The sequence below is a fragment of the Lacerta agilis genome, chromosome 18 (assembly GCF_009819535.1).
Source record: "Lacerta agilis isolate rLacAgi1 chromosome 18, rLacAgi1.pri, whole genome shotgun sequence".
NCBI lineage: Eukaryota > Metazoa > Chordata > Lepidosauria > Squamata > Lacertidae > Lacerta > Lacerta agilis.
In genome coordinates this window covers 2,761,006-2,773,195 of record NC_046329.1, presented here as the reverse complement: position 1 = coordinate 2,773,195, position 12,190 = coordinate 2,761,006, and the positions used below count along the sequence as shown (strand labels likewise).

The following is a 12,190-nucleotide window of genomic DNA, read 5'->3' as shown; positions in this document are numbered from 1 at the left end:
GAGCAGCGCACAGAAACGCCGTTTACCTTCCCGCTGGAGCGGTCCCTATTTATCTACTTGCACTTTGACGTGCTTTTGAACTGCTAGGTGGGCAGGAGCTGGGACAAAGCAACGGGAGCTCACCTCGTGGCAGGGATTCGAACCGCCGACCTTCTGATCAGCAAGCCTAGGCTCTGTAGTTTAACCCACAGCGCCACCTGAAATGCACCTGCATGCACACGAAAGCTCATACCAAAAACAAACTTACCGTAGTTGGTCTCTAAGGTGCTACTGGAAGGGTTTTTTTAAATGTATGGTGTCAACGTGGCTTGAGTTGAAGGAAGAGGAATCAGACAGGAGGGAGATGGTTGGTGGGGCAGTGCCCCATTCTCCCCTAACAGACCAGCCTCCAGTGGGGGCAGCCCAATGTCTTTTTCTTTGTTTCCTTGCCTCCCAGGGATACGTACAGGAGCGACTGGCCCCGGCATCAGCGTGGTGCCCATTAATCGCTGCTACCCGAATCCTTGCTTCCCCAGGGTCACCTGCACGAACACCCCCACCAGCTTCCGCTGTGGGGCCTGTCCTCAGGGCTACACGGGCAACGGGACCCACTGCACCGACATTGACGAGGTCAGGAGGTTCCCCCCTCTGCTTCTGCGTGAAAGATGGGAGGCAGGAGAAAGCCATAGATCTCTTCTGAATCTTTTTTTTTTTCCTCAACTGCCTTGGGAGTGGAGGACAAGCACTAAGATTGGCTTGGATCCCCCTACGCCCGCAAACACGCACAGTTCTTCTCGGATCAAAAAGATTGCCCCCCCATCCCCACCCCAAATCGCCTACTTTCCATGTGAAGGCTGGTGTTCTAGAACCCCATAGAATTGTGGGAGGTGTTCATGATTCACACAATGGGGGAGGCATGTTGGCAGAGGCGCAGGTGGCACCCGGTGTGGAAAATTTCTTGTCAACCCCCCCCCCATCGATTCCCCCCCCTGCAAAAATGGTTTTACGTTAGTTCATATTTTCTTACAAAGGAATAATAACAAGTAATAATAATAATAATAAACTTTTATTTATATCCCGCCCTCCCCGGCCGAAGTCGGGCTCAGGGTGTCTAACATCAGATACATAACATTGGTATAAAATCAAACAATAATTAAATTACCTCCTAAAAACATCCTAAAATCAAATTAAAGTCTAATTAGATGGCTTTCCACAGGGTTAGGGTTGGGAACAGTAAGTGCTCCACCGAACTGAAATTTCAGCCTTCACGACGTAGGGAAACAGCCAAGTAAACAGCTGTTTTGGTGGAGGAGGGTCAAGATATTAACCGATATGCGTGAAATTTCATATATAGCTATATAATCCCTAGTATATAGTAAGATAAGACCTTTGGAGCAGGCATTTTTTTAAAATAAGTTTTTTTTTATGAACCGCCCTAGTAGGGCAGTAATTGTTCCTTGATAATTTGTCACCTCCTCCATTATGGAACATGGGATGGACTGCCCCCTACGCCCCCCCCCCCCTTGCTACGCCTCTGCATGTTGGACAAGCTCACTGGCCTCATTTTCATCTTGCTCCAACTGAGAGTGTGACCGGGGGCGAGAGAGAGAAGGATCCTCTTCAAGGAGATTGCCATGGGAGGGGGTAGTGGAGCGAAGGAGGGAATGCGAGCCAATGTCCCAAATGGTGTTATCAACACCACAAACCACACACACACACCCCCGTTTGAAAACCACTGTTATAGCGATGCTATAATCATGCACAAACAAGCGAAACCTTTCCTCCTTGCAGTGCGCAGCGAACCCCTGCTTCCCCAGAGTCCAGTGCGTCAACACAGCCCCCGGCTTCCACTGCAACCCCTGCCCTCCTGGCTACAGCGGCCCCATATTGGAAGGAGTCGGTCTGGCTTTCGCCAGGGCGAACAAGCAGGTAACTCCTAAGAGGATAGGGTCTTCTGCCCTCTGCTCAGGGGTGGTGAGCACAGCTGCGGAAACAGAAGGGTGGCGGGCAGGGTTCCTCCCAGTTTTCCATTTCTTTGCCATTCCTTTAAGCCGGGCAGCCTGTTTATGCTCCCGGGGCCTGTATCCAGGAGGGCTGATAGGAACAGGGATGGAAGAACGAAGGCTTCGCATGCTGTTCCGCCCAACGTCCTGTTTCTCTTCTGCTGCAGTTCGTCTCCCGCCCAAGGCCATCTCATCCGCCTCTCTTGTCTTCTCTGGTGAAATTACTTAGCCTACAATCCATTTGCCATTGCATTATTACAACCCCATTCATTTCAAACTCGAAAAATTAGAAAAGTCCATTTATGTAAGCAATTGTTTTCATTAGCTACTGGAGTTTAATATATGAGATAGACTCATGACATGCAAAGCGAGATATGTCAAGCCTTCGTTTGTTATAATTGTGATGATTATGGCGCACAGCTGATGAGAACCCCAAAGTTGAGATTGTTAATTTGGGGTTCTCATCAGCTGTACGCCATAATCATCACAATTATAACAGATAAAGGCTTGACATATCTCGCTTTGCATGTCATGAGTCTATCTCACCTTTCACCTTTTAAGTTGAATTACTGAAAGAAATGAACCTTTCCACGATATTCTAATTTTTCGAGTTTCACCTGTATGTAATCAGTTACGGATCATTTGTGAACTAGCAGCAGAAAACAACAGCAAATACCATATTTGCCGGGTTTGTTTTGGTTCCGGGGTGAATAAATGGATACCAGCAATTTCTGCTCCTGTTTCCATTTTTGAAGCTGTGCTGCAGGGCAGCTGGAGGGCACCGGGTTGCAAGAATGCTGCCAGCAGCAGGCTGGAGGGGTCCTGTCTCCGGGTCCTAGTCCTGGCAGTGACTCTATACAAGGCCACTCAGGTCCCAAGCATAACGCTGGTCCATCTTCAGCCAGTATCTTCACACTAGCACTTGGTCCAATTACCTGTATTTTTCGCTCCGTAAGACACACTTTTTCCCTCCTGAAAAGTAAGGGGAAATATCTGTGCGTCTTATGGAGCGAATGGTGGTCCTTGTAGCCGAATTGCCCAGGGGCCAAAAGAGGATCGTGCTTTTTATTTTACAAAGAGAAAAGGGGGTGTTGAAAGGACCCCCCTCAGCAGCTGATCAGCAAGAGATCAGGAGAGAGATAAGAGTCCCGGCTCCCTTTCAGCCCAGGCATTCCTTTCTTGCCCAGGCCTCCTTTGTTGAATGTGCTGCAGAGGGAGGTTGTTTGTTTCCCCTGTGACATGTGATTGGCTGATTAGATTATCTGTCTGGAAACTGTAGAAATGGCTCCCTTTCCTTAAGATTTTTCAGAAATGTGAGTTGAACCCCATAAAAACAGGGCTTTTCCTCTTTGCTTTTCCTCCTTTGCAAAAATAGCTGCAAAACTTTTAGCCGATCCTCAAAAAAACAGGGCTTTTCCCTTTGCAAAAAATCTGCAAAACCTTTAGCTGATCCTCAAAAGAACAGTGCTTTTCCCTTTGCAAAAAAAGCTGCAAAACTTTTAGCCGATCCTCAAAAAAACGGGGCTTTTCCCTTTGCAAAAAAAGCTGCAAAACTTTTAGCTGATCCTAAAAAAGGGCTTTTCCCTTTGCAAAAAAGCTGCAAAACTTTTAGCTGATCCTCAAAAAACAGGGCTTTTCCCTTTGCAAAAAGCTGCAAAACTTTTAGCTGATGCTCAAAAAAGCCAGGGCTTTTAGAGGAGGAAAACCAGAAAAATATTTTCCCCCCTTGTTTCCTCCTCTAAAAACGAGGTGCGCCTTATGGTTCAGTGCGCCCTATGTAGCGAAAACTACAGTACTTACTGAAGCCCTTTTGGTATGCAGGGTGAGCAGCGTTCAAGCTGGCGAATCTCTCTTAGAGAGCAGACTTTACCTATTGCAGTCACACAAGGAAGGAAGTTGCTTATTGCAGGCCAAGTCTGTGTTTCGCTGTGGAGCTATTGATCCTCCCAAATACCTGATCACCCAAAAATGCCTTTGAAACAGCGAAAAGGTCTTGCGGCACCTCTGAGGACAAACAGATTTATTGCTGCAGAAACTCAGGCCCGGTCCCAGAAGCTTATGACATAATAAACGTGTTGGCCCTTAAAAGTTGCCACAACAACAGGACACTTTGCTGGTTTTGCCGCAAGGTAAACAGGCAGGCACAAATATTCCCTCTTTCTGTTCTTTCTTGCACAGGTCTGCAATGATGTCAACGAGTGCGAGACAGGGGTGGGCAAATCCTGTGTCCCCAATTCCATCTGCATCAACACTCGGGTAATTCTAGGCAATTGCCTCAGACCAGACCTTCCTCCTGTCCCGCCGCAAAAGGCAACCCCCACCCCTCCTTTCAACGAAAGGAGAAGCAGCTCAAGAACAGGGAAGGGTGGGGTGGAGGGTCTGCCCAGCATGTTAGATTCCTGACTAATGTCTTTTAGTTTCGCTGCAGACAATTATCCTGAGAGAGCCTCTCACCTGGTTCTGTCCATCCCATTTAAATTATGCCGGGTAACAGCTAGATGCATCAACAGGTGTTCCTTCATCTTTAGAGGTGCATTGGAAGCGGCCACAAATGACACCCACCTTGGGGGTTCCCAGCCCACCAAAAACAATCCTATTGAAAGCAAGACGAAGCACACGGTACACACTGGCCTGTGTTTCCCAAAAGCATGTGTAAGGTCCTCAGTTAGTTGCTCATGCGTAAGCAGGAAAAACTCCGACTTTTCCTTTAGTAATTTTATTGTGCATGCTATGTACAGTGCAGAGCTAACAAGTTCATGCCTGTATCAAGCGTCGGCAGAATCCAGGAATGGCCCCTTCCAGTGCTGTCAAATTGACACCATACAATTTAAAAAAATCCTTCCAGTAGCACCTTAGAGCAGTGCTGTCAAGTATCCCGTTTCCCCCGGGATTCTCCCTTATTTCAAGCAGTTTCCCGCTGCTCTCCCTTATTTTTTATTTCCCGTTTTTAATGGAAGCAGCTCCTCCCCTGCTGGCCAGGGACTGGGTGGGAAGACCTCGCCTACTTGGAGAGAAAAGCCTCAGCCCTCAAAGCAAGTGGGAGCCGTTTCCCATGCTTACAGGGGGGTGTATTCCTCCCCCTGCATCAGCCCCGATCCGCTGCCGCCGAGCCCCTCAGCTGGCCAATAGGGTTAGCTGGTGGGCGGAGCCTGGCTGCCTTTGAGCAGCTGCTGATTCCTGTCCTGTTTTGATGGGATCAGACAAGAAGACAATGGGGCTCCATCGCGCGGAGCACATGGCTGCCCTCCTATTTGCTCCGCTCCGAGCCCGCTTGGAGTTTACATTGCTGCTCCGCCCACTTTTGCTTCTGGCTCCGCCCACCACTGACATGTGACTGTCCCCGGGATAGGTGAGACTGCTGATCCCTTATTTTCAAATCCGAAACTTGACAGCTATGGCCCCTTCTGGTTCTGACCCCAACAAAAGAGTTTCAGTATACAGAAACCCCGCCTTCCATCCTTTCGTTTCACCCCTCGACACCTTTGGGGCGATGGAAATTGCATGCCTCCTTCATCACCCCTTGGGCTAAGGGAGTGCAGGGTCTCTCCAGCATCCTCAGAGCCTCGACCCTCCATTCCCTGAGACAAGTCTCGCTGCTTCTTCCGCTGCCAGAGGAGGTGCTGCTGGTCAGGTGGGGCCGGGGCTCTCCGTAGCATCCCGAGAGCCCTTCCACCACCTTGCGCTGCGCCGGGCGGGACAGTTCCCTGACAGCAAGGATGCCCCAAAATCGGTGGAAGGGAAAGAGAGAAAGCACCATGAAACAGCAGGGCAGGTTTCACGCATCTAGGGAGGGGAGAGGACACCCTTTCGGCTGCTTGGCCATCGCTGCAAATGCCAGACTGCAAACCACCCCATTTCTTCTCCCTGCAGGGCTCCTACAAGTGTGGGGCGTGCAAGCCTGGCTTCACAGGGGACCAGGTTTCCGGCTGCCGCAGCAAGACGGAGAGAAGGTGCCCCAACGGAGAGCTCAGCCCGTGCCACGAGAAAGCGGACTGCATTGTGGAACGCGATGGAACACTCAGCTGTGTGGTGAGTTCAAATCCTCCCTTGGGCTCCTCCTCCTCCTCCTCATGTGCCCTAAGCCCTAAGCACCTCCAGATCTAGCTGACGGGGAAGCTGCAAAGTTCTGCAGACTAGAGGAGATTGAGATGGCTGGTGTGTTTTTCTCCCCTGGCTCACCCTTAGAAATGTGAATTTCAGGCTTCTGCTTCACAGCATGTCCAGAAAACGAAGGCAGGCGTACGCAGAAAAGTGAAGACTCCATTCAAATCCATTTCTAAATATATCCCTCACCAAATGTGGCGGGAGGGGGGGGACGACTGATTCAGAAGAACAACAAAATAGGCCTGTTCTAAAACTGATGTTTTAAGATTCAGAATGTATGGGTCATGTTTGCAAAGAAGTACTGTACATTAGAACAGCAAAATCTTCTACAGGTGAAACTCGAAAAATTAGAATATCGTGGAAAGGTTCATTTCTTTCAGTAATTCAACTTAAAAGGTGAAACTAATCTATGAGATAGACTCATGACATGCAAAGCGAGATATGTCAAGCCTTTATTTGTTATAATTGTGATGATTATGGCGTACAGCTGATGAGAACCCCAAATTAACAATCTCATCTTTGGGGTTTTCATCAGCTGTGCGCCATAATCACCACAATTATAAAAAGCAAAGGCTTGACATATCTCGCTTTGCATGTCATGAGTCTATCTCATATATTAAACTCCAGTAGCGAATGAAAACAATTGCTTACATAGACGGACTTTTCCACGATATTCTAATTTTTCGAGTTTCACCTGTACAGCACAAAGCCTTTTTTTGTTTAGTCTCTGTTGCCCCCTAGTGGCTGGACAGTCACACACTTGCACCTCCAGAAATTAATACCCTCCCTTCGCTCGTTGATTCAAGGGCAGACCTTTGTGCAAAGCCCCCTTCAGCATTGAACCTTTGTGTTGTTCTTGTTGTGCGTGAAAATGCATCGGTTGAGTCAAAACAGCACTAGGTTTCAGGAAACTGCTTGCAAAAAAAAAATGTGCATAAGGCAAAGTTAAAGGACGCATGGCGACTTTACTGGAGATCAAGTTTTTAAAATAATAATAATAATAATAAACGCGTGCAGAAGTGTAGTGAAGACTAGAAAAGTGAGGAGCCTGTGTTAACAGGTCTGCCTTCCTTGGTTAATATTGTACCCCGTCTGCTTTCAGTGCATTGTTGGGTGGGCCGGCAATGGCTTCATCTGCGGCAAAGACACCGACATTGACGGATTTCCCGACGAGAAGCTTCGCTGCACAGACAAGAAGTGCCGCAAGGTAAGAAGAGACCCTCGGTGCCCAAGGCTGTGCCCCACATCTGGACTATGCCTCTCCTTGTCTGAGCACAGCTTAGGCAGGCTTAAGAGTTGCATTCCTTTTATTCTTGTGAAAGGGTATTGGGAAATGATCCATAATGAATTGAAAAAAATGTTTAAAGGTGCTTCCAACCCCCAACCCCCCCCCCAAAAAAACCCCAGAGTCCTTTCTGTTGGGGATTATTCAGACTGAAATTCCCAGGTGTCAAAAAAGGTTATTTATGTATGCCAGTATTGCGGCCCGTGTTTCGTTAGCCCAAAAATGGAAAATGAGCGAGTTCCCAACCAAAGAAGAGTGGCAACTTAAACTCTTCTTGCGGACTTAACATATAGAATAAGAGAACAAGAAGAACCTACGTTTAGAGAAGACTGGAAAACGTTTATTGAATATATAGGAAATAACTGTGTACAGATGAAAATGCTGGCAGCATTAAGATAAATTCAACAGTGTAAATAAGTTATGGTGGAGGTAATAATGGAAAACTGAATGGTATAGCTCTTGTAAAACATGCAGGGATTTATGATATGTAAGATGAACTGTGGAAAGAGAAGAGGGGGAGTCATTGATATCTTAAGGATGTAAAAATGAGCACTTTAAATTGTAAAACACAAACACACACACACACACACACACACACACACACACAGAGTTACAGGTAGGTAGCCGTGTTGGTCTGCCATAGTCAAAACAAAAATTAAAATTAAATGAATCCTTGCAGTAGCACTTTAGAGACCAACTAAGTTTGTTCTTGGTATGAGCTTTCGTGTGCATGCACACTTCTTCAGATACATGCATGCACACAAAAGCTCATACCAAGAACAAACTTAGTTGGTCTCTAAGGTGCTACTGGAAGGATTTTTTTTTATTTTGTTTTCACATACACACACACACACGAATGAGTTGGATTCCAAGTTAAGGGAAGTCCTTGTGGTGACTTTGGCCAAACAACTCAAACTGGGTTGCTGTGGTTGTTTAAAAAAAAAAAGCGAGAGAGAAAGTCACAAGTTAACTATGAAACGGAGGAAAAACACAGGCAGAGGAACACCACCTTGTTGGTGAAAGAAAGGGCAAGGATTGTAAGCCCTGCTTTCCATGCAGGAGGTCCTGGCTGGCAGCTCCCCCTAAGTCACGCACACAAGCACCTTAGAAGCCTAACCGTTGTCTCCCTTTCCAGGATAACTGTGTGACTGTCCCCAACTCCGGGCAAGAGGACGCGGACAGAGATGGGGTGGGAGACGCCTGCGATGACGACGCCGACGGCGATGGGATAATAAACACCGAGGTTTGAACTCCTGTCCTGCGTGCGCGTCAAGTAGAAAAGTGCCGTTCCGGTTTGCTTTCAGGACCAAGGAAAGCTGTCGTTTCCTTGTCAAGCACAATGCTCCATGGAGGGCAGTTTCCAATAAGCTTTTATGTCAGGCAACTTGACCCTCCCTGCCCACAAACTGTCTTGCCAGAGTGGTCCATGCTCTAGTTATCTCCCGGCTTGGGCTACTGCAATGCGCTCTACGTGGGGCTACCTTTGAAGGTGACCCGGAAACTGCAATTAATCCAGAATGCGGCAGCTAGACTGGTGACTGAGACCATGTAAACACCGGTCCTGAGAGAGACCTACATTGGCTCCCAGTACGTTTCCGAGCACAATTCAAAGTGTTGGTGCTGACCTTGAAAGCCCTAAACGGCCTCGGTCCAGTATACCTGAAGGAGCGTCTCCACCCCCCATCGTCCAGCCAGGACACTGAGGTCTAGCGCCGAGGGCCTTATGGCGGTTCCCTCACTCTGAAAAGCCAAGTTACAGAAAACCAGGCAGAGGGCCTTCTCAGTGGTGGCACCCACCCTGTGGAACACCCTCCCACCAGATGTCAAAGGAAAAAACAACTACCAGACTTTTAGAAGACATCTGAAGGCAGCCCTGTTTAGGGAAGGTTTTAATATCTGAAGGACTATTGTATTTTAATATTTTGTTGGAAGCTGCCCAGAGTGGCTGCGGAAACCCAGCCAGATGGGCGGGGTATAAATAATAATAATAATAATAATAATAATAATAATAATAATTGCACGTGTGTTAAAATCGGAAACCCTGTTGTTGCTGACAGCTGCTGGGAATGGTAGTTGTGTGAAGGGCAAACTGGGGGGGAGGGAGAGGTGTTCTTTAAATGTATGGTTTTTTTTTTGTGGAGCTTGGATTGTTGGGTTGCCTCCAGCGATGTTCTGCTCAGGCTAAACCCTCTGAAATTAATGCTTGGAGGAAGGATAGAGGAAGCAGAATGCTGCCTGCGCAAGAGACAGGCTCAGGGTTCGAGTCCAGCAGCAAACTCTCGCCCTCCCGTATCTCTCCAGCCCCCTCCCCTGACTCACCCCTCCTCTCCTCTCCCCACCCAGGACAACTGCGTGCTTGTGCGCAACTCAGACCAGCGCAACAGCGACCAGGACAGCTTTGGCGACGCCTGCGACAACTGCCGGAACGTGAAGAACAACGACCAGCGGGACAGTGACGGAGACGGGCGGGGGGACTTGTGCGACGACGACATGGACGGAGACAGTGAGTACTTGCAGGGCCCCTGAGCGATTCCAAAGACAGAGGGGCTGAAGAGGAGGATAGATAATAGGAATGATGATGATGATGATCAGCGGGTGGATTAACAGCAGTAATCATCACAAATTATTATGGTGATGAACACAAGAGCAGCCCTCCTAGATCGGGCCATCTAGCCCAGCATCCTCTTCTCACAGTTGCCAAATACCTCACAGAGCCTAGAAATCAAGATAGACTGCCTCTGGGTCTGGAGGTTCCGCAAGAATGTAAGAAGAGCCTGGCTGCCGGATCAGGTCTAGGCAAAGGGATGGTCAGGAGAGGACAATTGTAGCTGCTGCATCCTGCTCCATCTCACAGACAACACCTGTCCTGTCGTCATTCTAGGACGTGACAAAGAAAGCGCATCTGTGTTAGAGTGGAAAGATGGACTATTTGGTCAATTAAAACACACACCTTCTGAATTAATTAATAAAGAGACACACAATTAATTGGCCAGGAGGCTTTTTGAAAAAGGTTTTATTTATTTTTTAATGTAAGCTCTCAGAACTGTGGATTGGGCATTCAGTTTTTGGAGAGTGCCTCTCCTTCCTCACTTTGGCATAAGCCCTGATGCCTCTTCCGGGAGGAGAATCCTGCCCCCACCCCTGCACAGGAGGGAATACCTCTCCTAGAGCTTTGCAGGCAAGGTGAGATGCCGCACTCTTTTGCCTCCCGCTTCTGCAGAGATTAAAAATGTCCTGGACAACTGCGTGAGGATCCCCAATCCAGACCAGAGGGACAGCGACGGTGACGGAGTTGGAGACGTTTGTGACAGCTGCCCCTTGATTAGCAACCCGGACCAAGTAAGCACTTCCTGGGGAAAGGAATGAGTTGGCGGCGGGGTGCAAATGGGTCTTTTCCCAAGGGTGGGGGAGCAAATTGAAGGGTGCCTAGAGACTGGGGTTGAAGGTGAATGTCTGTACGGCTTAGATCTTTCAAGCGAAGGTTTGAAATAGGGGCTGTAGGTAGACATGGTTTCCCCCACCCCCCACCCCCTGCAGTTAAGAGTCACGGATTTCAAAGTCAGGTTTTGCTCCTGTATACTTTTTTATTTTATTTTAAGCAAATAATGCAGCTGTTGTGTAGTGTTCATGCAGGATAAATAAGGAATAATAAATTGTCTAAAGACATTGTGAGGGTTGAGCGGGACATTCCGATACCCATATATGCGGTTGTGTTTGAGTGCAAAGCTCCCTGCTGGTCTTGTTGGCAAAATATGATTTTCTATGATCAATCCTACATGACCTGAAATTGGCTATGTTATTTGGCTGTGTTCCTTAAAGCTTCCATCATTGAGAAGCACAGAGTCACGTCTTTCTTTCAATTGAGTTGCTGGATTAATTTACAACTACATGGCAATGAGTGTATCTTTGATAAACTCTGAGCATCTGTCCCTCTTGTCTCTTTGAAGTATATCTGCTAACATCCTGGAGGCCTGGGAAGTGTCAATATGGCCAGGATGCTTGTTCTTCGCTTCCTCCTATCAATCTTGTGTCTTTCTACCTACCTCATCTTTGGAATGCTGATTAGAATTGTAGCCTAGGAAGTAGGGTTAGATCAAACCAGTTCTGCTAAGTTCAAAGATTCTTTGTTCTCTACCTGGCCACATGGCCCTAGGAGAGGTTTGCGCTGGAAGCTGTTGATTGGATGATTTGAATCTTGGAAGGCGGGTTTTTGTGTTCAATAAAAGTTCCTGGATGAGAGCAAGGGGAAGCTCTTTTCTTTCCCCCATTCTCTCAGACAGGTTGTTGCTGGTCAACTTCCTTTGTCTTTCTCTATTCTTTGAACTCACGCATTGTGGTTTAAATCATAAACACCACACTGTTGCTTCCTGCTATTTAGAAAGACACGGACCACGATCTCGTTGGGGACCTGTGTGATACCAACCAAGACAGGTAAGTTATAGAAATGGCTTGTCTCGTTTCACATGTCAGGCGGCAGGAGCTATGGAGCACCTATAGTTTTTGTTTTTGCTGAACTGCCACTGTCCTGAGACCTATCCTGACACCCAAAAGTAAGAGCAACTGAGAGAGAATCATTATCTACCCTCAGGGTAGCACACGCCACTGGATTTGTGCAATAATTGCCTCTTCTGACAGGCAGAGCACCCAGAGCAGGGAGTCATACAGAGATGCGACAGGCGCCTTCAAGGGCACTTAGTTCTACTACATCTTAAGATCCGATTGCACCCAACCTGGCAGATTGGATGGATGGAGGACAGGAGGGCGGGGGGTGGTTGAAGGGCAACACTAGCTCATGCAGAGATACAGCAGGCAGCCTCCT

At 47.9% G+C, this 12,190-nt stretch overlaps 1 protein-coding gene across 1 annotated transcript in view; it reads left to right on the top strand.

Moving 5' to 3' along the window:
• Positions 1-12,190, top strand: part of COMP (cartilage oligomeric matrix protein) — a 37,336-nt gene that overhangs the window by 15,434 nt on the left and 9,712 nt on the right. The window contains 9 exon segments of the mRNA XM_033136774.1: positions 437-609; positions 1,771-1,908; positions 4,161-4,238; positions 5,853-6,011; positions 7,189-7,293; positions 8,507-8,614; positions 9,715-9,874; positions 10,592-10,710; positions 11,750-11,802. Of these exon segments, the coding sequence (XP_032992665.1) occupies positions 437-609; positions 1,771-1,908; positions 4,161-4,238; positions 5,853-6,011; positions 7,189-7,293; positions 8,507-8,614; positions 9,715-9,874; positions 10,592-10,710; positions 11,750-11,802 (1,093 nt within the window).